The sequence below is a fragment of the Lagopus leucura genome, unplaced genomic scaffold, assembly GCF_019238085.1.
Source record: "Lagopus leucura isolate 7727_CA_CO unplaced genomic scaffold, USGS_WTPT01 Super-Scaffold_100008, whole genome shotgun sequence".
Taxonomy (NCBI): domain Eukaryota; kingdom Metazoa; phylum Chordata; class Aves; order Galliformes; family Phasianidae; genus Lagopus; species Lagopus leucura.
Genome location: NW_024962265.1, coordinates 23,451,470 through 23,476,591, shown reverse-complemented (window position 1 = coordinate 23,476,591; position 25,122 = coordinate 23,451,470). Strand labels below are relative to the sequence as shown.

At 41.7% G+C, this 25,122-nt stretch overlaps 1 protein-coding gene across 9 annotated transcripts in view; it reads left to right on the top strand.

The window, feature by feature from the left end:
* The window catches only part of ST7 (suppression of tumorigenicity 7), a 133,808-nt gene that overhangs the window by 51,451 nt on the left and 57,235 nt on the right, over nucleotides 1–25,122 (top strand). For 4 of the 9 annotated variants that reach the window (XM_042872479.1, XM_042872485.1, XM_042872483.1 and 1 more), the window contains one exon: nucleotides 24,680–24,762. In XM_042872479.1, coding sequence (XP_042728413.1) covers nucleotides 24,680–24,762 — 83 coding nt within the window. Of the gene's footprint in view, nucleotides 1–3,322; nucleotides 3,423–16,571; nucleotides 17,410–23,512; nucleotides 23,622–24,679; nucleotides 24,763–25,122 lie in introns of those variants that run through there. The other 5 variants (XM_042872480.1, XM_042872482.1, XM_042872481.1 and 2 more) reach the window with 5 other exon arrangements.

Genomic DNA, 25,122 nt, shown 5'->3' with positions numbered 1-25,122 from the left:
TTGTAGATGACATGGACAGTGGGATTGAGTGCACTCTCAGCACGTACCAAGCTGAGAGGTGCAGTTCACATGCTAGAGGGAAGGGATATTGTCCAGAGAGACCTGGACAGCCTTGAGAGGTGGGCCTTCATCAGCTCCATGAAGTCCAAGTGCAAGGTTGTGCACCTGTGTCAGGGAAATCCCAAGCACAGATAAGGTTGAGCAGCGAATGGCTTGAGAGCAGCCCTGAGGAGTAGGCTTGAAAGTATTGGTTGATTAAAGACTCAGCAGGAGCCAGCAGTGTGTGCTTCAGCCAGCAGTGTGTGCAGAAGGGCCAACTGTATCCTGAGTTGCATCAAGAGAAGTGTGACCAGCAGGAAGAGGGAGGAGATTCTGCCCCTCTACTCTGCTCTTGTGAGACCCCACCTGGAGCACTGCATCCTGGCCTTCAGCCCCAAACACTAGAAGGACATGGAGCTGTTGGAGAGGAGCCAGAGAAGGGCCTCGAGGATTATCAGAGGGCTGGATCATCTCCTCTGTGGAGTCAGGCTGAGGGAACTGGGGCTCTTCAGCCTGGAGAAGAGAAGGCTCTGGGGGAGCCTTATAGTGGCCTGCCAGTAAAGCTGGGGAAAGCTAGGGAGGGATTTGTTGTAAGGGCATGTAGTGAAAGGATGACGGGAAATGGTTTTAAACTGGAAGAGGACAAATTTAGACTAGATATTAGGACGAAATTCTTTACTGTGACAGTAGTGAGACACTGGAACACATCCAAAGATCTCTGGAAGCATTCAAGGCCAGGCTGGATGGAGCTTTGAGGAACCTGGTCTAGTGGGAGGTATCCCTGCCTATAGCAGGGGAGTTGGAACTAGACAGTCTTAAAGGCCCCTTCCAAACCAAATCATTCTGTGATTCTATGATATGAAGAGAAGCAGTAGGAGAGATGGATACGAATAGGTTAGATGGTGGAGTCCTCCCCACTCTTTGTTAATTTCCATAAAGAAATCAGAAGACATCTCTGAATTGTAAAACTGAAAAAGAGAATCTGGAAATGCTACTGAAATGATTTTAGTTAAATGAGGCAATTTTAGAAATTGCAATCAAGACATTGGTATCCTTTTACTCTAATATCCAGAAGAGAAGATGATCATAGTTTTGCTGTAGTACATGTTGTTATCCTGCTGTACGAACAAGAGTTAATCATGTCCATGAAGCCAGTGCCCCTGCTCCTGCTTGAGCTGGGAAAATCAGGCAGTGTCTCTTGAACTGGGGTGAAGAATCAGTGATACCAACGACTATCCAGTGTGCAGGGGGTTGTCACAAATCTTATTTATTTCCAGATCTTTTCAGAGCCTGGAGCGTAGGCAGGCTCCTTTTTCCTTCGCTCACTTCATGATGGCTGCTTTTGTTGTTTTCTCTAGGTCTGTCAATCCTGACTGTGCTCTATTTTACTGAAAGCGCCAATTAGAAAGCCGAGCATTTGCTCTTCCTCCCAGATGGCTCCCTCTGCAATACTGTGCTGTAACAAAGCGGGCACAAGCCCCATCTGTAATCTTGTGCACAGAGCAGTGCAGCCTGCCGTTTTAAAATGAATTGATAGAGGGATGGGAGCAAACGGTGTAGTTAGCAGGAAGGAGCTGAACTGCGATGGAATAGCAATAGGGGAAAGGAGAAACTGCCTGCTGCTGCTTTGCATTAGCCTGACTTGCTCCTAATCCTGATAGCCATCCAGTATTGATGCTAGCAGTAAAACTGAGTACCAGTCCCTATGTGCTGCTGTGTTATTTTCAGCTCCTGTCAATATGAGGCATTTCTATTTAATTTGCATCCTTTTTCCCCCTTCTCATTCTCTAATGAACAAGTGAGTACAGCAAATCCATTTATGTACTTCTTAGCAATGCCTCCCCTCTCAGCTGCGTCTACTGTAAGATCCCTTTCAATTCACTGCTCTCTATAGATCTGTCAGCATCTTGTAGTAAGGGAAAATAGCTGAATGTCTCTGCTTTTTGATTTGATCTTCTGCAGTTTCCAGCTGCTTCATGGGCATTTTGGTTCAGAACTCAGATTTCTGAGTCGAACCTATTTACCCACTTAGTATTAGCAGTTTGGCCACGCAGAGATTTTACTGATGGGTACTTTCCCTTTTGCTCTGAAGATCTTGTGTTTCAGAATATATATTGGGAACGTACTGTCAGAGCTACCTACATTTTCTCCCCTATTTTTCCCAGCAAATTGCACAACTCTGAAGATGATGCTTGCTGAGTTTGACTCTGGGGCCCACAGCCTTTAGAAGGACATGGAGCTGTTAGAGTGGATTCAAAGGAAAGCCACAAGGATGATCAGAGGGCTGGAGCACCTCTCCTACAAATACAAACTGAGAGAATTAGGAGAGTGTTCTATCAGTTGGGAGAGGAGAAGGATCTGGGAAGACCTCGTTACAGCCTAGTAATACCTAAAGGGCACCTGCAGGAAAGATGGAGGGGACCTCTTTATTAGGGAATTTGCTGGGAACAAGGAATAATGGCTTTAAACTAAATGAGGAGTGGTTTAGGTTAGATATTAGGAAGAAGTTCTTCACCCCCAGGGTGGTGAGGCCTTGGCACATGCTGTCCAGAGAAGCTGGGGATACCCCATCCCTGGGGCAACATGGTTTTGTGCATGGTGTCTCTGCCTGTGGAAGGGAACTTGAAACTGGGGGATCTCTAAGGTCCTTTCCAACCCAAACCATTCTATGATTCTCTGAATGTCACTGAACATTTCACTGCTTCATGCATTTTATGATCACTTCCAAGGTTGGACAGGCAGTCAGTGTTTCACATTGCCTCTGGAAGCTTAGGGTGTGTTTTTTTGTTTTGTTCTGCTTTGTTTTTTTCTGGAAGTTGATATGCTCTGTCTGCTTAGCTGCAAGAAGCTCAGTGTCCTGCTGTCTGCTACAGCTCATACAGCATGCCAGATAGGGCTGCCTGAGCATAGAAAGATACACTGAATTAAATCAGTAAATCTGCAAGGCCATTTTTCAGTCTCTGGTAAATAGAGCAGTTTTAGAGAGCTCAGTCTGCTATGGAGAGGTCTTTGGCATGAAGAGGAACTGGTAGCTAAAAGTTCTGCATTCATCCTCAATTTACAGATCTTTATTGAGTGTTTTGGAAGTGGACAGAAATCAGTTCTGAAACTGAAAGATTTTTGTAAATGGAATCCCTAAAAAGGTTAGAAATAAGTCAGCTGCTAAACAAGCCTGCCCTACTGGAGAAGGGAGGCAGACAGACAAACAGAAAAGATAGCTATTGTTATCTGTGACATGGCCTTCAGTGATTTGGTCTGGAGGAGCCTCTCATATTTTTTGCCTTGAATCTATTTGTTTTTAATTTATTGCTGGTGGTGTGTTGTTTTCTGCTCAGCAGGATTTGATGTTCTTTGGGTGGACACGTAGAGGTCATCTCTAACAGGTAAGGAACTGTTTCACCCATGTTTCACCCAAATTTATCTCTGCACAAAGCAGCGTTTCTTCCAGTTCCTGTCGCTGATTACATCTTTGAGCAAGCTGCAGGGGCTGCTTGGCAGCAAATGCCTATTGGAGCTCCAGCGGCTCTTGCACTCCAGGGCAGAGCAGCACAGGCTTGAAGCAATTACAGAAATTTATGTTGTAGTCATTTATATCCCTACTTTTCTACTCTGTATCTGAGTTTGTGGCTGTTGCTGAGTAGTAGAATGAGAGCTTGTGTATGCTTATGTGATTGAAAAGGTAAACCTCACCTTTTATATTGCATCTTCCCTATAACAGTGAGGAAGTTAGATGTTGGGTTTGGAGGTTTCTGTTGTTAGCTTTTTTAATGCTAGGATATACATGACATGAGCTTTGTCAAAGATACGAAATTTAGTAAATTTGGAAGTAAAAATAATGGCTTCAAAAGCATTCATTGCCTGAGTAAAGGTACTATATTCTCATTCCTAACAAGGTATAACATTGAGCAGTTTTCATTGTCGAATTCCACTGTGATTATCAGTATCGTTTCAGATGGAAGGCAGATTGTGTTTTTGTCACTAATTAAGTTGGAGTAAAACAGTGAATTGCAAAAATAATGAATTTTAAAATGGTTGATGGTTTTAGATCAATCAGCCATTACAACATATCAGCAATGCTTTCTCACTCCTTTTATTCCTCTGTATTTCATCTGGGCACTCAAGTAAAGTGAAATCAGTCAAAATTGAGGTACTGTTTGTATATTTAGACTACAGATTTTCATCATACCTTAAATTTTATTTTGTTGCCAGTAGGCAGAATCCTGGAAACCATCAGTGTCAGAGGGCTGAACCGTAGAAAACAGCCTATCTTCTGAAAAAAACTAGTTGCTTTCTGAAAAGTCACTATTGAGGTAACAAACATTTATCAGAGCATTCAGATAATAAGGCATCTCTTATGGACTGTGGGTGCTGAGATCAACTGTCTAGATTCATCCTTGAAATAATATCACAGATCTTCATGGCCCAGGCTGGAGTCATTTAACCCTGCTCACCTGTGGGACCTCAGTCTGAGTTTGTTGCTACACTGTTGTCCTCCAGCAGCAGCATGCATTGGGATGGGGACGCAACTATCCAAAGTCTCCAAATATTCTCTTTCCTGTCATTTTCCCTAACCATATCTTTCATTAAGTTTGAGCACTGTGCTCAGAAGATGGTTCTTGTGGGGAAGAGTCTTCAGTATCTGCTTGTAATCAGAAGAAATAAATATTAGATTTTGAGTCTTCTTAAGTGATTTAAGATGGGCTCCCAAATGAGCACACTGTATATATTTGATTGCACTACTAAGCCGTTTCTATTGATAGTTCTAATGGTAGGTGGCTGAAAAATGCAAGGTGTGAAGGGGACATTTAAGGCTCAGGTAAGTTGCCTAAATGAGGCTTCTAGAGTTGGTAATACTAATACTCCGGGGGTATTCTTTCTGTGTGGTGTGTCAGTGCTTCAGAGACTGCCTCATCTCAAACAGCTTTGGATCCATGTGCTTAGGCAGCTCTTTGTCATAAAGGATTGCAGTTGATGCAGTCCTGAAGAAATTGAGTCACATTAAGTATTGTGGGTTTCTCAGATTCCTGAGTAACTGTGGGGGCCTTGGTTGCTTTTCTTTAGTTTAGTTGTATTCTTGTTTTTGCTTTTGTTTTGAACGGTAGAGAGTAGAAGTCAGTCACAGTGATGATGATAAACTCGGCCTCTGGCAAGGCGCCCACGTCAACTGTTGCAGTCATTAACCCTGGCTGCTCAGTGGCTCGGGCACAGGCTGGAACATGCTGTACTTGAATTATCTGCTCCCTCCATTTGCCATTTACAAGCAGGGACAGACAGAAGACAAACATTTCTTCCCCTAAATATGGGACTTGTTATAGCTCAGTTGCTTGGCAGTCGACTTGACTGTAAATTAAGCAGACTATTAAGCAATGCTACTGGTTTCCTTCCTTCTATGGCTTTGTGGGATATTCTGTGATCTTTGTACCGTTACAGCATTTGCACCCACCTATTTAACTGCAGCAGGAGGTAGGCACTGCTGTCATATGGCTGGCTTCTGTGGAAAGAAACTCACTGTGTTTTTAGGTGTTCCTCCTGCAGGTTTTTTTTTTTTTTTCCCATATGACACTGCATTCGTATTCCTACCACTTCAGTTTCTCCTTTTAAGCTTATTGGCAACATCTGTTGCTGCTGTCTATAATTCATGCTGGTAGAAGGGGAATAACAGCAACTGCCTGTGCCTTCCACGTAGGTATTCAGAGTCATTTATTAATATACTGGCACATCTAGATTCCTTCATTATACATTTCCCCCAGTTCAAAACAAATTATTCTCTCTCAACCCTACATGGACCGAAGCATAACTCTACCTCCTCCTCATTGTAGAAGAACAAGACCAGCTCCTGTCAGGAAGAACATCAATTTCCATATCTAGTCATGTTCCTATGGTTTTTCGGTGATAAAAGTAGCGTCAGCAACATGGAAAGCACTGACAGTTCCCTGAAAGATATCTGTATGTGTTCGATCCCAAGTAGACACTTGTATTCCTGTAATCAAAACAGTGACGTTCATTATTAATAAATGTTAATAGACTGCTACTAAAAAATTTCTGAATAATACTGATGAAATATAAATACAGGATTCCAGTAAGCATGGCTTATCTCAGGAAAGGGCTTTTGAAGATCTGGGTTTATGTCTGTAGAAATTACTTTAAAATTCTGGCATACTTTGTTTTGATGTGCCCTTTTCTTGCTGTCCAATTTAGTAACGCATTCATAATGAAGTAAGTAATAGCACTATGAAAAAGGAATCATAGAATCATAGGATAGCCTGGGTTGAAAAGGACCACAATATCTCAACCCCCTGCTGTGTGCAGGGTCACCAACCACCAGATCAGGCTGCCCAGAACCACATCCAGCATGGCCTTGAATGCCTCCAGGAATGGGGCATCCACAGCCTGCTTAGGAAGCCTGTTTCAGTGCATCACCACCCTCTGTGTGAAAAACTCCCTCCTAATATCTAACCTAAATCTCCCCTGTCTCAGTTTAAAACCATTCCCCCTTGTCCTATCAGTATTCACCCTCATAAAAAGCCGTTCCCCCTCTTTTTTATATGCCCCCTTCAAGTATTGGAAGGCCACAATAAGTCTCTCTGTAGCCTTCTTTTTTCCAAGCTAAACAAGCCCAGTTCCCTCAATCTAATGGAATCTAATGGAAAAAACAAATACTCTATGTAGGATGAAAAATGACAGTCTCATTTGTTGAAAACTTATGGGACATTCTTGTATATTTGACATTTAGAGATGAGAACTTTTGTTTCAGTATTATTCCTTTTATATCATGTCATTTGACTTTCTCAGCCAATGAGCCCTGAAATGTAATTACAGTAACCGCAGGAAGTGCTAAATGAAAGAGCATTCAAATATGGGAATTAGTAGAGCTGTGGTTACCTAATGACTGCAGTACATTTTGTAAACAAGACATGCAAATTTGAACAGGGCACCACCTTGAATCTTTTCCTAGCAGGGGGGAAGAAGCCCAGTTCACCATTCCTAGGTTGGCAGTCCCCATGGTGGTAAGGAATCCGGGCCGTCTGTGGCCAGGCCAGCAGTTCCAGGGCTAGGTGCAAATGGAAGTCTGAATGGTGGTGAAGGAATAGATCTGGGTAGAGCTCTGAAGAGTGTGGCACCTTTCAGCTATGAGTTAAGGAGCCATAGAATTTCAGAATGGCTTATAATGGAGTGTTCCTTAATGACCACCCAGTTTCAACCCCATGCCATGAGCAGGGCTGCCACCCTCCAGCTCAGGCTGCCCACAGCCCCATCCAACCTGGCCTCGAGTACATCCAGGGATGAGGTATCCACAGCTTCTCCGGGCATCTGTGCCACTGCCTCAGTGCCCCCTGAATACAGGATTTCCCTCTTACATCTAATCTAAATCTCCATTCTTTTAATTTAGAAGCATTCCCACTTGCCCTATCACTGTCTGCCCATGTGAAAACTTGGTCTCCCTCCTGTTCATATGCCCTCTTGAAGTACTGGAAGGCTGCAATGAGGTCTCCCTAGAGCCTTCTCTTCTCCAGGCTGAACAAACACAGCTCCCTCAACCTTTCTTCACAGGAGAGGTGCTCCAGCCCGCTGATAATCTTCCTGGCCCTCTGGACAGCTCTGGTGAAACAAGCCATAAAATAGACATTAATCAACTCTATGGAATACAAAATCCATGTAATTCACAGACATTTATTGTGTCATGTATTGCATACATTCAATTTACATACAAAATTAATGTCATCTTTTCCTGCTTCAATATGTTGCTCTTCAGTACTAGAAACAGATTTACTGTCAGAAAAAGTTAGAGGAAAAATGTATGCGTGCTCACTGTCTACACATATAAAATGCACAGAGGGAGCTCTACATTAAACAGAATTATAGATACCACGTTTCAAAAGAAACCTGATTTTAATGAAATCTGTCAGACGCCAATTGTAGAAAGATGCTTTGATTCCTTTAAAATGATAGATCATAATTTTTTCCAGAGGGGAAAGCATATATGGAACACAAATTTTAATTATGCCTATGAAGACTGGAAGTTTTTGTCATTTCAAATAAGAATGGATGTGACATTTCAACAGAGTTCTTTTAAGATTTGGATGCAGGGCTTGTTAGCTTGAGCAGATGCTTATGGCATTCTGCAAACAGTGGTGTATGTATGTCCAAAAAGCTGAAGATAGAACTTTAATGTAAAAGTTGAAGGACAAACCAAGTCAGCAGGGGTTTTGCCACTTAATTAATGGAGCTTAGGTTTTTGTAGGAAGGGCATGCCTATGTTGTGCAGTGGAGAGAGCTTCAAGTAAGCTACTTAAGTAATACCGAAGCAGTATTCTTCTTCAGCACTGCATTCAAGCGGATCAGTCTTTCAATTTGTTTAATAGGGTTTTAACTCCGCTGTGGATGGAGATGAGTATCTTCAAGAACCTCGAAGACTTCTTGAAGCTATATAGAGTCCTTTAGAGTGCTCTGTACCACTCTTTGTTGTGTGGCTGAGGTGTTTCCTGCATCTTTTTTTCAGACCCGTGTTAAGAGTAGGCTGAAGAAGTTTTTCTTTGTTTTGTTAGAAAAGGTAAATGGATTTTCCCTGTGATTCTAATTTGCTGTTTACAGTTGCTTTTCTGTATCTTAAGTTCCCCTTTTGAAGTGTGAATTTGAGGCACGCTCTGTAGTTTGATATCTACCATGGAAAAGACACTGAACTTTCAAGCAAACTCTATAGGAGTAATCTCCTTAGACCAACTGTTGTAGGTTGAAAAAAGAAATAACCTTTGAGGCATGCAGGCCTTTCTGAAGCAGAAGTTATGTCATGTGTTCCATCTTCTTTATCCTTTGGACATCAGATTTTGGTACTTTCCATGTTGTGGTAGCAGAACATTTGTGGTCTGATGGCCTGGAGTCAGAAATGAGGTGAGATTTGGAAGACTTTGTTATCGTGGAGGGATGGTTACACAAAGTGACAGCAGCAACTGAAGTGCTCTGATAATTCCCAGGAGTCCTGGGCTGCCTTGCCAGGTGCGTGTTTCTGCACATACAGCTTCAGTAGTGAAGTCATTTTCATTAGTTCTCCAGAAAGTATTCTTCTATTCGTTTTTATATTTTATATTTATATACCAACATTGTGTTACATTCCACCAGCTGCGGTAAATCACACTTTCTGGGCTTCAGACCAGACTTCAGATGTTGAAATAGGACATCTAGATGAGCTCAGAGAAAGGAGTAGCAGGATTTCAGGTTTCATCTCTCATTTGCACCTGTATTGAACTGACTGATCACATCCATTTGAGCATGGACATAACATTAAGCTATTTTTTCAGAATTAGGAAGTCTTAATTTCTCTTTGTATTGTGCCAAATTGAGACAAAAGATGTAAGTGCAAAAGGTGTTTATTAACATTTTATAAAGCCCTCATCAAAATGACGATTTTCTTCATTTGCTAGAGGTTTTCACAATGTTATACTTTACAAATTGAAAAAAATACATATGTAGGTGGAAATTAATAACAGTAGCTTGTCAGAAGATTTTTTTTATTTTTTTTTTTTGTATGAATGACAGACAGAAATTATCTGGCCAATAATATTGATCTAGAAGAGATTCAAGGCAAACAAACTGGGGGAAAAAAATGGCATCATCAGTAAAATCAATTGTCTTTGTCATTTAGCATCAGTTGTTCTCGATGCAACCTTAAACTGATCACCAGGAGAGAAAAAAAAAAATTGTTAAATGATTTTAGATTGACCAGAATCCCTTTACCTTGAAACAGGGTGATGGATGATCCCATCTCTGGTAATTCAGAAAAAGGCTAGAAGCAGTTGAGCATCTGCACAAAATAACATGTCTGTATGGCTGGGCACAGAAGTGTCCTGAAAATGTTGCTACTGAGCAAATAGTGTTGGAGCAGCTCCTGAGCTGGATCAAACAAAGAAAACGTAATGAAAACTCCCAGCTTAAATAATAGTGTGGGTAAGCACTTGGTGCTGCACACCAAAGTGCAGCTGCTTGGCTGCTCTTACGATTAATTACAGGTGGGAAGCTAAAACATGGGGTTGAAAATCCTCCCCTTGGAGTTCATCTTAAGCAAAATTTAGTGAGGAGGCTGTCTTGAGTCTGAGGCTCAGTATGAAAGACAGAAGTGGGGAAAAGGGGAAGGAGAGCTGAAGGGAGAATAACAAATAGAAGTGACTTTTGTTTTGTTTTTTTTTTTCTGAAGTATATTCCAACAGTTATTTTGTCATATTAAATAGATCAAGAATCAAGCCGTACTGTTTTACTCCTTGAATCATAGTCAGATAAAAGTTAGGTATGGTGTAATCATCAGGTGTAATGTATAACTTGAAACAAAGCATTGAATTTTGCCTCTGCCATCCCAGTGCAGACCACCTTCATCTCCAGCCATCCCCTGGATGAAAGGTGTTGTGTGCTGGTTGAAATGCAAGGGAGCAGAGTTAGACCTTCAGCACTGACCTGTTTTTAACCCTATCTCAGTTCATCTTTTTGAAGAAGAAAACCTTTTAAAATATATGGTGAAAGAAGGAATGCCTGTGTTTTGACAGGGCTCTGGTGCTGTGTCCAATGTGGTTTGGGGGTCATGGCACCACAAGCCACAATTCAGGGTGCCCCACGCTATACTTCTTGCTGGATTTTGGGTGAATCAGCCCTGCCTAATGGCTCTTGTCTGATTGGACTGTTCAGTCCTTCTCTAGGCTAGGCAGATAGCACTGGCATAGCACCCTGGCATTGCAGAAACTGATGGTGGATTCTATTCATGCGATTGGGCTGTTGCAGTGAAACAATTTCCATTTCTTGAACAAGATTATTTTCCTTCAAGGTCAAAGGAACTATTTAATTCGTCCCTTAAATAAAGTAAGCCATGGTATTTCTTGTTCACGCTTCTTTCTGTGTCCAATCTGTCTGCTCATCAGCTGCTTTCTTGTAATGCGTTTCCCAACTTTTTGATTGAACTGTGGGGAAATTTGATTTTAGGAAAAGCTTTCAAAAGGATTTACTGAGGAAAATAAACTGTTCGATGTCATCAGGGACTTTGACTGGAGTTTATGCCCACTGGCATTAGATATGCATTTGGCCCATCACTGTTTACCTTGTGATGCAGTTGCATAAGGATAAGTGGCTGAACTCTGCAGAAACAGGTGCTGCTACCAGTCCTGGCAGAAAGGGCGTAGGCAGATGTTTTACATTTCCAGATCCTACTCCAGTCTGAGACCATTTCAGTGCATGCTGATGGGATAGGAAGGTATATCTGCCTGTTTTTTTTAAATGACATTGCAAGTGGAAATTAAATTGGGCCAGATGGCAGCCAGGATGGATAATCTAAAGCTCAAAGAAGAGGAAGGAGCTGCCATAGAGGCAATCAAATTGGCGTATGCTGCAGAAATGGAGTCAAGAAGCTTTGAAGCTGGGCAGTGTGGAAGAATATGAGAATGGCTTTTTGAGCTGGAGTTGGTGTGCTGAGGAGTCAGCTCACACATCACCACAGTTCAGTCCTTGATGTCTGTATTGCTGCCTGAGCTGCCCTGGGTTGCTTGAGAGCACTTCAGAGCATGCAAATGCTGGCCTGCAGCAAGAAATCTTATTTAGCCCATCTGCAAGCAAAGCCTCTGTGCTTTCCCTGTCAGCTGCATGAAGGGTCTTGGAGATAAACATTTTGAAGAAAGGGAGCACAGCAGTGGTGGAAAAGCGTCTGTCTGCTCAGGGCAAAACTGGGGAAGAAGCTATGTCTACACGGAGACAGCAGAGGCTGCTACTGAAGAATCCAGGCTTGTTTCGTGTATCAGTTTTCTTCTTTTTTTCTTGCTCGTTCAGTTTCGTGGCGCAGGCTTGAGAAGAAATAGTGATGCTCCTCATGAATGAAGCATGGCACATGGAATCAGAGTGGTCACTCCCCGTGGCAGCCCAGTGAGGAGGCCTTGCCCCAGCTGCTCTGGGCCAGGTGCCTGCAGCTCAGCAGGGCCTGCTGCCATTGCTTGTTCACGTTTCTGTGCTGCCTGTTTACCTGTAGCTTTGCCTCAGCAATGCTTACCCAGAACAACTTTCTCTGGGTTATTCACCTGCGTTTCCAAACTCGTCGGTATGTGGAAGCCATCTGCTGCGTGCTCGTTCCGTGGCATTTCAGATCTGATGTGTGCCCACGCATTGGCATTCTCTGACAGCACTGACAGCAGCAGAACAGGCAGACAGTGCTGAGAGCGCGCTGTACTTCTAGACAGTGTCCTGTTGCCTTCCCTTTTTGCTTTGCCTTGCTACATCCATATCTCTCCACAAAGTGCAATGTTAAAAATACTAGAAATGCTATTTTTTTTTTAAACCAGTAAGAGCAGCATACTGAGAACCCTAATGAAACCATTGGAAGAATCCTCATGGTTTCCAAGCTGTGGTTTAAAACAAACTAATTTATGAAGATCTACCTGTGTGACAGTATTGAACTAACTTGGAAAACAGTTTTAAACCATTCCCTTGAAGGGAAGGCACTGCTCTGCAGAAGTCTAAAAACATGTTATAAGATTCCCACCCCGAGAGGTGCATTTCCCCACAAAACCGTGTTTATAATTCCCAGATAATTTAAAAAAAAAAAAAAAAAGAATTTATTTATTTATTTCATCCCAAAATTGAACATCCTCAGGGCATTGGCCTTAATGGGGGAAAAAAAGTGAGTTTTGAAAAGCAGGTTTTTTCTTGCGTTATACTTGTAAATACTTTTGGGAAAGGATTAATGTAATAATTATTTACTGGTGTATTCCTGCAGAAATCAACAAATCTTTCCCCATTGCATATCAGCAAAATACATTTTTAATACAGCTCTAAAATGTAGCATCTCTTGATGCCATCTCAGGCTCGCAGACCTATTGGCATCTCTCACTTTTGGCTTCTGCTGCCGGCACTCCCTCAGTGCGTGGCTTTGCTGAGCTGTGTTCAGGCATCGCTCTTTCCTCTTGTCTCCCCTACCTGTTTCCTTCAGGCAACAATGTCTTAACATGCTCAGGTGGTTTTCCCTGCCTTCCTGGGCTGATGACGTTTCTTCCTGAGTTTCAGATGGGATCTTTGCTCAGTGATAACTCTTTGGTATTAAGTAAAATATTGATTGCATAACATAAAGAAGGAGCTCTTCAAGAATCCATTCCTTAAGAATGTGGCTGGAACTTAAGATAAACTATTTTCTTTTTAAAAAAGTAATAAAGAAAATAGATGGTAACCATTTTTTGGGAGATCCAAACCCAACATAGTAAGCTATCTGTAGCATTCACTTTTTCTGCTCAGGGGAGTTTTTAAGGCTGAAAAGCTATGTTATTTTTTTGTTTTTATACCTCTCTGGAGCTTTACTTCATCATCCATCCCCTATATATAATGCTAGCTGGCAAGTCTGCCTCATTGACTACTGTAGCGCTGACTACCGTGCTGTTCTGAGACAAGTGGACCAAGATCAGCTCTGCTGGAAAGCACTAAATGAAATACCTTTCTTTGAATGTAATCTTCTGTAATGCCTTCTTGATTCGGAGAAGGTCTGAGTGATTTACTTCACCAGCATTTTAGGAAGCTACTCCGTGGAAGCAACAGGGAAAACAGCAAAAGAGAACTTCTGATTCAGCACACAAAATGTTACTGAAGTCCTTTTCCAAGGCACTTGGAAGACTGAGCCCCAAAACACTGCATACAGAGATTCACAAACAAGTCAGTTGTGAATATGGAGGCAGAACCTAAACTTTATTGCAAATTCTGTCTTGTTCTGTTATCATACGTATTCCAGTGTTCATCTCTCTAATGGGTGCTTCCAGTCAGAAAGTCAGTGGCCCTTCCCTTGGTGGTATTTTTGTTCTTTGAACAGTGAGCAGTAAGGGGTTTTTGAGTGTCCCAACTCCAAGCACTTAAACACACTTACTCTGCTTTTGTGCCAAGTGGCATTTTGGAAAGCATTAAGTTAAGGAGTCTGCCACAATAATTTTTGTTCCCTCTTTGAGTGTTCTGTAGGATACATTACTTTGGATGTATTACTGTACTGATTTTGGTATTCTGCCATTCTCAGTGCTTTCTTCTGGGTTTTTCTGATGAAGCCATTGCTCATTTGGACGTGTGCATTCAGAGGGGAATCAGTTGCAAGATCTGCACACTCAGAGACCACTTTCCTATTGCCCACCCTCCAGTGCCAGATGGAAATGGTTCCCAGACACGCATGTAGAGAAAATCAGGGAGTGGAAGTCCCCCAGTTGCTGAATCCTTTTGCTGGAGTCTCCCCACTCCAAGAAAAAGGGAGCTCCAGTAACTTCTACTACTGCATTAGGAAGAAACATTGCAAGTTTTATCTTCAAAGACAATTGTTCAAAGCTGATCCTTGTATATTAAATTAAAGAAGAGCTGAAAAAACTCCCAATACAGTGATTATCACAATTAACCACCTGTGTCTGAGGATTAATGTGGCCATGGTTACTAGTCCTAGATGAACTAATATGAACAGAAGAGAAGCAAAGTGGTTGTGACGAAACCAAGCCATTTTTCACTGCCTGTTTTTGTGCATGGCCTTCCCAGGTCACTGAGCACATTGGTCACAGGTTACACAGCCTTCAGCCATGCTTGGAGATGGGGGCAGGCAGTGGGCTCTCGCTCTGTGCTCAGGCCCCAGGCTGAGATCCAGCAGCAGCTCTCACCTTTCTGACTCACTGCCTGCCCAACCAAAACCATTCTCTGGTTGCAGGCATTCAATTTGAGCTGTCTTGGCCTGATTTTTGAGGAACTTGGAGTTCCCATAACTCATGTCAAAGCCACGGGAATTCCTGACCTGCATCATGAGACCCAGTGTGCACAGCAAAAGATAACATTGATGGCCAGCCATGCTGCAGGTGTGCTCTCCCTTCAGCAAAGCATCTAAACAGAAAATAGCCTGCTAAGCACAAAGAGAAATACTTTTTTTGGCTTCATCTGCTTTCTGCATCTTGGCATCTACTGTTACTTGCAGTTTGATGTGGCATGACATGCAAATATTTCCGGAGTTACTTTCTAAAATATGTGAGGATGCATTCTTCACCTGCTTGATATCTTCAGGGGAATTCAGACAGGTGAATATATTTGTTTTCACAGGTTGCAGGCTGTAGCTAAACGTGGGAGCTTCCAGACACTGCTGAATGTTTCACATAGGCTTTGAATTTGCAATTTAGAGCCAGTGCAGCATCTGACTGGGACAACTGCAGAGCTGAGAACACAGTGTATAGGAAGCCCTGTGCTGTTTTTATTTCTCATTTATCAAACATCTCATTTATCAAACACACCTTGTTGAGCTAATTCAGTCGTGCCTTTTTCACTTCTGTCTCCACACCAACATAACAGGAAATGAAATTGGAGGAAGAAGCTGTGGATCAGTTGAAGGCTGGGATCAGTGTGCTGGACTCCTGATGCATGCCCAGTGCCTGCAGGGTGCTTGAGCAGCCTTGCTCCTGCTGTGTCCCCTCCGTGTGTGGGAAGAGGCCCACCTCTGAGCAGATCTCATGCTTTTAACGAGAAGAAAGGAAAAGAAGACACTATTGTGTGGAACACAATTTGACAGTTATTTTTAGCCAAGTCATCCACAGCTCCTTTCTGGAATTAAAACCATCAGATATTCAGTAACAAAAACTGTGGGTGTATTGAGCTGCCTTTACTCCTGGGATTTCATCAAAGGCTAAATCAAGTCACATCTTTATTGTTCATGCTAGTGACATAATCTAAGCACTGTTTTATTTGTCTCTCAGAAAATGAAGCAAGCTTTAAAACCATGGCCAAACCAGTTCTGTCTGATGTCCCACACCTCTGGAGGAAGCAGCATTTGAGAAAGACTTGCTGTCTGCAGGGACAGAGGATCTCCTGGCCACCAGCTGATAGTGTTTTAAAGGTCTAACTTAGCACTCTGCTTCCCTGCAGCCCATGTGAGCCCTCACCAACCATTTCCTGTGGTTTTGTGTGGAAGTTGTTTCTCTGGAGCTCATTCTGTCGAAAATTTTTATTATACAAAATTCACCACCAAAGTTGGTCTCTGCATCACCTGGGACCTGAATGCAGATTTCAGTTTTATCTACAGAGTTGCCAGAGCCTTTTATATTTTAATAAGTTTTGGGTGTCCCAAGAGAGTGCTAGACAGTGGAAATCATACTGCACTTGTCAAACTTGGTGCTGTGCTTTTTGTGAAAATCCCCAAAAGTGAGGCAAAGAGCTCCAAATTGTCTACTGAACTTGTCTTCTCTTCCGTTTGGTATGAGTGTTATGTGAGTCACTCAGCTTGAAGAGTGCTCTGAAAGGGAAAATTGATTATTAAATACAGAACCATAATGAATCACACTTGCTTGAAAATTTTCTTTTTGTGCTCTACTACCCATGCCATCAGTTATTGGAAACAAATCCCTGCTGCATGTGGAAATTTAAAATAGCTAGGTTAGAGACAAATGGCACGAATGCCCTATTGATTTTGTAAGTAGGAAGCAAAGATGAGTTTTCAATGACAAAATATTAGCTGTTGTGGATCTCTGGGGAATTTTCATGAGGTTACTGCCTCTAATTACAACATTGTTTTCCAGTTACCTCTGTTCCAAGAAGCACCTTGCTACTTCTTGTGTGCAAAGAGATTGGAATCTTAGAGACTCTTAAAATAGATGTGCTATATATGGAAGCTGTCAAGGTTAGGATAGAGATGTCAGGAACAGAACATTTCTCCAGAATTTAAAACAAACAAACAATGAAAAAACGTGTCTGAAAGATTCATTACATGTACTTTACAACCATACTTTCTGATTATTTTTTTTTCTTTTCTGAGACAGTGTTTTAATGCATAAAAGATGATGATCCTCATCTTTGTGCGCATATGGATGCAACACACAAGTCAGGGTGGAAGATGCACACTGCTGTGTCTGTAGAGTTAGTGCTCATATAGAATTCTGCCCGGCACAAAAGGAGGCTGCAGGGCAGCAGGTGTTCTGTTCATGTGCCTCTCCTTTTAGCATGGGAACACCTACTCTGAGAGTCCCTGAATAATAGGAAGCCAGGGGTTATTTTGGCTTTTGTGGAAGGCCAGTAGCTGGTTGTGAAAACTCTTGGCACGATTTGTCTCTCCAGAGTGGATTAGCCTTTGTTATCTACAGCATTTAAATTAGTCACTGTGGCAAACTTTTAGTTAAGGGTGCTCTTAGGCAGCTAATGAACCAAAAGCAAAGAGCCAATGCAGCTGGTTCTTCCCTGGGCGTTGCTACAGGAGAGGACAAAACTTAGGCTGTGAGAGAACTGTGCTAATCCATTAATTGTCTTAAATGACTCCAGTTAATGAGGTTTAGTTAATTGGCTTTTGTTTTAATACAGCTTTGAGAGGCTAAAGAACATAGATCTGTGTAACGCCTCAGAAGGAGGGACAGTTAAGGTAAACAGGTAAGTCTGACTTCACAAACAAAAACTGGATATAACCATATCATTTCTGTTATACCAGTGGTAGTTGATGTCTAGAGAAATTTTGAAGTGCAGTGTGAATTTGTTTGAATACTTTGTGGTTGGAGTGGAACACCACGAGCTGCCCATGGAGGTGTGCAGAGCCAAAGACACCGTGTAACATTGCGTGTTGAAGGAAATACCCCTTCACAAATCTGAGAGCATTCTTCCACATGCAGTACATCACTTACATAGCAATTAGGACCAGGACTCTTACGCTTTTTGAAATGTTAAAATATGCAGGGGAGGCGTTGGCAGTGTTTCAGATCAGCTGACAAGGAAACTAATTTTAGAAGAATAAAGGTTGAAAATGTTGCAAGAGAATTTAGCTAAGAACCGATGAACAACCAGATGTTACATGCACACATCTCTAAAAATCCAAATATCAGTACTTTTGCACAACATATCATTCTTCATCCTTCGTGTTTCATTCTTAATTGGTCCAGTTCTTCCCCCCATTCCTGCATTATTAGTAGCAGCAGCTTGCTTTTAGCAGCAGGGCACTGTGCTGGCCATAAAGAAATGCATGGCACAGTTTAATCCCTGGCAGATGAGGGCTGTAAGGTCCCAGGAAATGTTTTCTCCCTCATTTTTCTTTTACTTAAATGTAAATGCTGGGGTTGATTGGTGGTGGCAGTTTTTTTAAACAGAGTTTTTTTGCTGCCAATAATTAGCAAATCTGGGTATTCAGTCACCGTGCTCTACAATTAACAGGAGCTGTGTAATTACCTCATGTCACCACTGCATTGTGAATGCAGGAGGAAATGTCCCCCATCCTTTGGCAGGGAAAGCAAATGTAGCAGCTACTTTGCATGACAGTGGCTGCTCCTGTGAAGGAAAGTTGATCTTTTTTTCTTTTTACTTTGTTCTTCCCAAAGGTAAAAAGGTCATGGTCTTAGACAAATGGAACAGCAAAGTACTGTGATGGAGCCTGCCTATCCTATGTTGATTTTAGTATTTAAATTCATACCAGAGAATGGTTTTGGGGGGTCGGTATATTGGGTCCTGTATCTGTGCGTAGCCTGGGGGAAAGTGCATCAACTATTATTAGCAGCTGCTGAAGCACTGATGCACCCTGTGGCACTGATGTACTGTGATGTGCTGGGCTCTGGGCTGTGGCCGAGCAGCGATTGCTGCTGCTCCTCCATGGGAGTAGGAAATTCTGGGAAGATACATGAATGGTGACAGCAAGCTTGTGACAAGGCTCTGGGTATATTTAATACTGTAGAATAACTTGTTGACAGTACTGCTTCCCAAAATGACCAAAGCTGTTAGCATTGACAGCGTGGTTTCTCTCCAATGAAAGATACCTCTGATCACAAACCAGAAATAGCTTTTGTTTACACTCGTGTTACATCTGTAATTTCTCATGTGCATTTTTTGCTTTTGCTGTTCTTGACTCTTCTACCCTTCTTTCTACACGCTATTCAGAGTCCATTCGTTATCTGAAGTAATAGATACCTTTTGGCAAAGCACCATTTATTCTCACCTGGGCTGTGGTCCAGCATTCCCAGAGCGATAGATCACTGGCCATGAGATGAGGCTCCAGATGTCTGAATGTGACTCCTGTTCAGCCTCATGCCTTTAGGACAAGTGTGGGTGGTTGAACAGAGTGAGTGGCATCTGGATTTCCTCGTGCACAGCACAGAGGTACGGATTGTTCCTGCCTGGAATGGCCACATGTCTGTTTCTGAGTGTCAAAAGTTGTCAAGATTTGAAAACAGACCGACAAAAAAGGTCTTAAAGAGGGAAGTTGCATAGAATTTACGACAACTCAAGTAAAAATAGTCCTCAATTCACCAGATTCTTAAACTTTTGAATGTTCACTTTCTTCAGTCTGAAGAAGTGGGGAAAAAAAAAATGCAATCTTTGTAGCTTTCCCAGGGAAAACCCTGATAAATGGTAAAGGTTTTGTTTGGTTTTTCTTGTCTGTGGTTTTAGGTTAGGGGTTGTTTTTGTAATTTTGTTCTTAAGGCAGTATCCCATGCTAACTTTAAATCTGATGTGGTTTGTAGCTGTGTTGAACTGGAGGCCTTCACAGTATGGAATGCATAATTCTGTGTGACCTTAGCATGGTTTCCCATATTGCCGAAATTCTTCTGAGATTCAGCTTGAGCCTTCAAAAAGGTTATGTATAAATAGTTCAGTTAGTGCAGAGCATGCAGCGTTTCCTACTGAGAGAGGAGGATTTTATACAGGCATTAAAATAACTGAAGTCTATGTCACTCTTTACTAACACTTGGGTAGATCAGCTCTGCTCTGCTGTGACAGCTCTGGACTGGGGACTCCATTAATCCACATGGGGCCACTGTGAAATAAGCTGGCCACCATGAACGGCAGCTGGAGGGGAGTGTTGTAGTGAAAAGCAGCTGAGCTGAAGTGCCCCAGGCCTTCAACAACAGCATCTTCTTAGCTTGTCATCCTGGCACTGGCAGTGGCATTAGGAATTCTCATTGTTTTGCATACTAAGCAAATTCTGTGGAGGGGGAGAACAGTGAAATTTCTTAGTGACGTGGAAATTGTAGCCATGATGACGTAAGGACAGCAGTGCACAATAAGGGCTCTGTGACTGTAAGCTTCTCTGTTTCTCCTGATTATTCGTGCTCATAAACGTTGCTACTGTACTGAGAAACTGTGTCTCACCAAAGAGCATGGAGATTCCAGCACAAAAAGAGCTGTGATTTCATGCATATTTCAATATATTTGGATTTTTTTTCGGCTTGATCTTTAATTCTGAGTCTACAGTGCATCTTCTTATTTCTTCTAAGTCATTGGTGTTTATTTAACTCGTTCAGAATATAACATTCTGTCTAGGTGATGATTTTTCCTCTTAAGTACAACGAATGATGAAGTCTTTGCTTTGCTTTGGCTGTTTGTGTGTATGATTTGTTGTAACACTGCTATTAATTGTTTATTAGCACTCTTCAGGGCAAACAAACTGGTCTCAAATACAGAAGTAGGTAACAGCATTGCCATTTTTTGTCCTTCTGGGAATAGCCAGTAGTTTGCAATGCTCCCACCCCTAAGGAGATGGCATCAGCTTTAAGAACATTTCAGTCTCCTCTTTTATCAGCCTCAACAGCCTGCTGCTTGAGTGCTTTATTAGCCTGCCTGCCAGGAATTGAATTGGGTCTAAATTCATCTGTGTGAGCGTGCACAGTTAACAATGACATAATAATCCTTCCCTAGATGTTATACAGAAGGATGGAATGATTTGTCAGTGTCATGCAGGCAATGCTGGAAATGTAAAGAGTGCCTTATTCTGAATGAGTCAAGCATGATTAAAATGAAAGCAATAAAGAGATGGGAAGAAAGGCAGGGGGCTTATTTTTATGGCCAGGAGCCTCTCATGAGCAGGCATGCTTAGTTTGTTTAGACAGTGTTTATAGGTCATGCTGGTTTTCTTTACAGAAACACAGGCCCTACTGTATTCCATCATCTCCACTAACACACCTAAAATAAATCATTCATCATCAAAAGCCAATGGAAATTGGGATTTAACCATAGATTCAAATGAGTTGACAGTGAAGGCACATCAGGCGTTTGTTAAATATAGGCAAGGTTTTCTTTCTGGATACTAGCTATATGCCTTTTTGATGCTACCAAGTTGCAGATGAAAGCTGTTAATCCATGCTGAGTAAGTGTGCCATCTTCCCTTCCTGGACACAAACAATTGGCCATAGGATGCATGTTATGAATTCCTAAGGAAAGACAGCCACCTGTGGTGTTCTCCTTGGCTCCTTTGTTCTGCAGTCATCATTTCAGCTCTTGCTTCTCAGAAAATTCTCAGGCTCTTCATTCCTGCTATTTCATTATGGGGAAATAGAGATAAAAAAAACCTGCTATGCAAATTTAGATAGATGGACATTTAGCCTTATCTGATGGTATCCAGTTTACAGCAACACATTGGAGGAGGTCTGGGTTCAATGTAGGTGCAGGAAGGGATGTAGAAATTAGGTAGCTAACACAGATAGTGATTTCTTCAGTGTCAGAATACTGTATATGAAAAAATATTCTTTTTCTCTTTTTTTAATAAAGATGCACATAAGATAACCTCAAAAGTGAATTGATTTTTACTTCAGTGATTAACATTGCAATAACTAGAACTTGATATATTTCCATTAAAATGATGACTAGATTCTCACTGACTTCAGCATTAAAAAAGTCTGACCACAAATCCTCCAGTGCTTAGTTTTACTGTTTTGGAAATGTGTTTTATATTAGAAAGTGTTTGCTTTGGTTAATAGTATTTACAGAGACAGAGGAATGAGGAAACTGGTTAATAATTGGCAGAAGTTGATAGTTTCCGTAATGGAACAGAAGATTCTTTTATTAATCAGTGGGAAGAACAGTAAAAGGATTAGAGATACAGGGAAGATAGGAGGCTCTTGTAATTGCGTGTAACTGTAGCAAATGAACAGAGCTGGTCTGGTGAGCAGGGAGTCTGGGCTGTGCAGTCTGAGAGCATCCAGTTTGCACCTGCTCACCTTGCCAGCTCCCAGAATTAAGCTGTAAAAGGGAGCAACTGCAGCAGTGTGAATGGATGCCCCTGTACAGTAAGCAAAGTAAAGCAGCAGTACTGGTGCAAGCAAAAGATAAATAAAATCCTGTCTCCATTCAGATCTGATTGATGTCTATAAATCAGTATAAATCGCTTGCAGCAGATGTGGTGACAGACAAAAACTACCAGCGTTCTACTCACTTCGCTCTACTGATGAGCACCTTGGAGTTTAATTTGTGGGGAAGGCTTTTCCAAACGTGGATGCATTTCTCAAAGTGATTTTTATTGATGACAGTTGGTAATGATAAGTGAGTATGTTGTCACTGCTTAAGCTATTTTATTCTCTCTGCAACATTTCTTAGTGAAAGAGGTGATAGAAACTTAAAGCAAATATCCAATATCTATATTCATTGCTACCTTTGTGGAATCTTCTGTAACGTGACAGGTGTAGGTGGCTTCACAGCTTTGGTAAATTTTTGAGGGTTTTGTATTTAATACTCTTGGAAATCAAATTTCTTCCAAAGTACTCTTTCCAGTTTAACTGGAAATATTCCAGTATTCCACGAGCCTATGGCATAGGAACAGAAGTGAAATCCCCTCTGTAAGGACTCCTGCTGCTCAGCTCTCCACATTACTGCAGGGTATGCACAGCCATGCTCCTCACAGGGCACTGTCTCCTGGGAATGTCTTGACTTAAGCAGAAGAAACAATTTCACTGGCTGTCTGAAATATCCCTGGGGACACTGACTATGTCTCTGCTTTACATTTGCATTCCAGAATGAGCAATGTTTCTTCCAAAGGACTCGTGGGTCATTTGTAGATGCTGAAGCTATTTTGGTGTTTCTCTTCCTCCTCTTTCTTTATGGATGTTGGGACTGGGATAAGCAGGGACTGCTATTTCAAAGCCGATTTGTATCAGGCCTTAAAAAAAATAATAAGTGGGAACAGGAAAAAAAGCAACGAGATGTATGAAAATCCCAACTGTTGAGCCAGAGCTGGTATAAATCGGTATAGCTGCATGGCACATGTTAAGATTGGGAACGTTGTGCAGATCTACTCCAGCCAACAATGTAGCACCATTCTCATCTGTGAAAGAAAAGCTAGATGGAATTAAAACCCACAGACTAGACCTTTGCTGTGTGCTTAGTGCTATTCCTGTGAAGCACAACATGATACATTTTAATAATTTATGGCATCTTCAAGGAAAAGGAAAAAAAACAACCCTAAAACCAGTACATAGCTGAAATCCAGGCAAAGCAGCTGATTTGCAGGGTTTCAATCACTTTTAGAAAACAATTTTCTATTTTACTGGTCATGGAAAATTAATTGTGTGTTTGATGATTTGTATCATGCTGTTGCTGTCTTCTCATTTTTTGGCTCCGTTTTCATTGATTTCAGCAAGTGTCATTTCTGAAGGGAACAGAATGAGCTGGGGGCCTCCTGCCCACATATCCAACTCTGTCATCATCGTTTTTAAATGCCTGTTCAGTAATCTGCTCGAAGCCTTTAAACTTACCTGCTTACTGTTGTTTGTTCTCTCCTCAGTCACAGATGCAAGGGTGTTTTGCCTGCACACACACGCACACGCGTACAAATATGTATATATGAATGTACACATGGGAGTATATGAGAAGTACTTCAGGATTGGTTAAGGGTAAGACTAAGTGAGGTTTTTCACAGATGGTGCTCTAACCTCCTGTGTAGTTTAATGGACAGCACTTTCATTCATAGAAGATGGAAGTGATGAACTGATGGGTAGTTGAAAAGTTTTCTTAATACATCTGGGATTTAGCAAAAGAACTCTAATGCTCTCTAGCAGCTTCTGTAAGAGTATCCTAAAACTAATAAAAGATTATGTTATTTTCTTAAACCCATTGGGATTTTCCATGAGGGGCTGAGCAAGACTACGTGATGATTCTCTCAGCAGCTTCCAAAATGACTTAAAAAGTTGCTTGAATTTCCAGGAACGCGTACAAATGGATTTGTTATTCCTTGCAGCTCGTTGGGCTTTGCTTCTGCCTTGGATTTCAGATTATCTGTATAGTTATCCTGGGTTGGTTTGTTTGTCAGTTGCTTTTGTTTGTTAGTTTTGATGGTGGTGCTGGTGGTTTTTTTCATAATTGTATCAAAAGATCTGCTAGGTCTTTTCATAACCTGTTTTATGCACTTATGCACTATAGCTGTACCATTTGAGTGGTCCACAAATATTAATGCAGAGGAATGGGTTAGGGAAATGCTGTTATCTCCTATTTTCCAAGCAAGATCATGAAAGCAAATGGAGGCAATGAAAAGTAAGAGGTTTTAAAAAATCTGTCTTGGTGGTTTCACCAGGATCATGCAGGGTGTTGAAACAAGGTTGAAGGCAGCACACTGATGCCAACCTTGGCATGGATCTCTTCCATGCATGGTGGGGAATCCTGCAGTCCGTGGCAGTGGAACGCTGACAGGGATGGCAAAAACCCATCTGTGTGTGCAACTGTTTCACACTGCCTTCTGATTGACTCTGCAGTGAAAAGAAAACTCAGCATGTGGCAGTCTAATGTTCAGCTTTGCTGTGTTGGGCTGATGAAACAGGATGTTCTTTAAACCTTTTTGTCAGAATTAAACTCATAACTTAATTGGAGTGGGAGAACAGCTGGGAGGAGGAGGAGACACAAAAGGAGAGCATGTCCTGCTCTTGTACTCATGGTTTCCTCTCTTTTTCTTTTTCAGTGAGTATGTTTTTGAACACGTTAACCCCCAAGTTCTATGTTGCCCTGACGGGCACTTCCTCATTAATCTCGGGACTTATTTTGGTAAGTACTGGATATATTAATACTCCTTTATCAATGTATTTTATTATCCAGAATGGGATGTTAGACTTTGTGGGTGTCATTAGTTTTTTTTTAGACCTTTAATGGGTGCCATATTTTTTTTCTAATCTAACATTTCTGCAGTGCATACATTTAGCACTATTTCTGTGGGGAAAATAAAAGGAGAAAATACTTCATCACAATATGCCTTAGGAGAAAAAAAAGCTTGAAGGACACTGTGTCCCACTAACAAACAACCCTGTAATAAATCAGAACAAGTGCTTATGCATTAAGCCTTTTTGTTGACAGGTACTACAGAAATAAAGAGAGTGGTGATAAGAGGAATGGGAGAGGCACCATCTC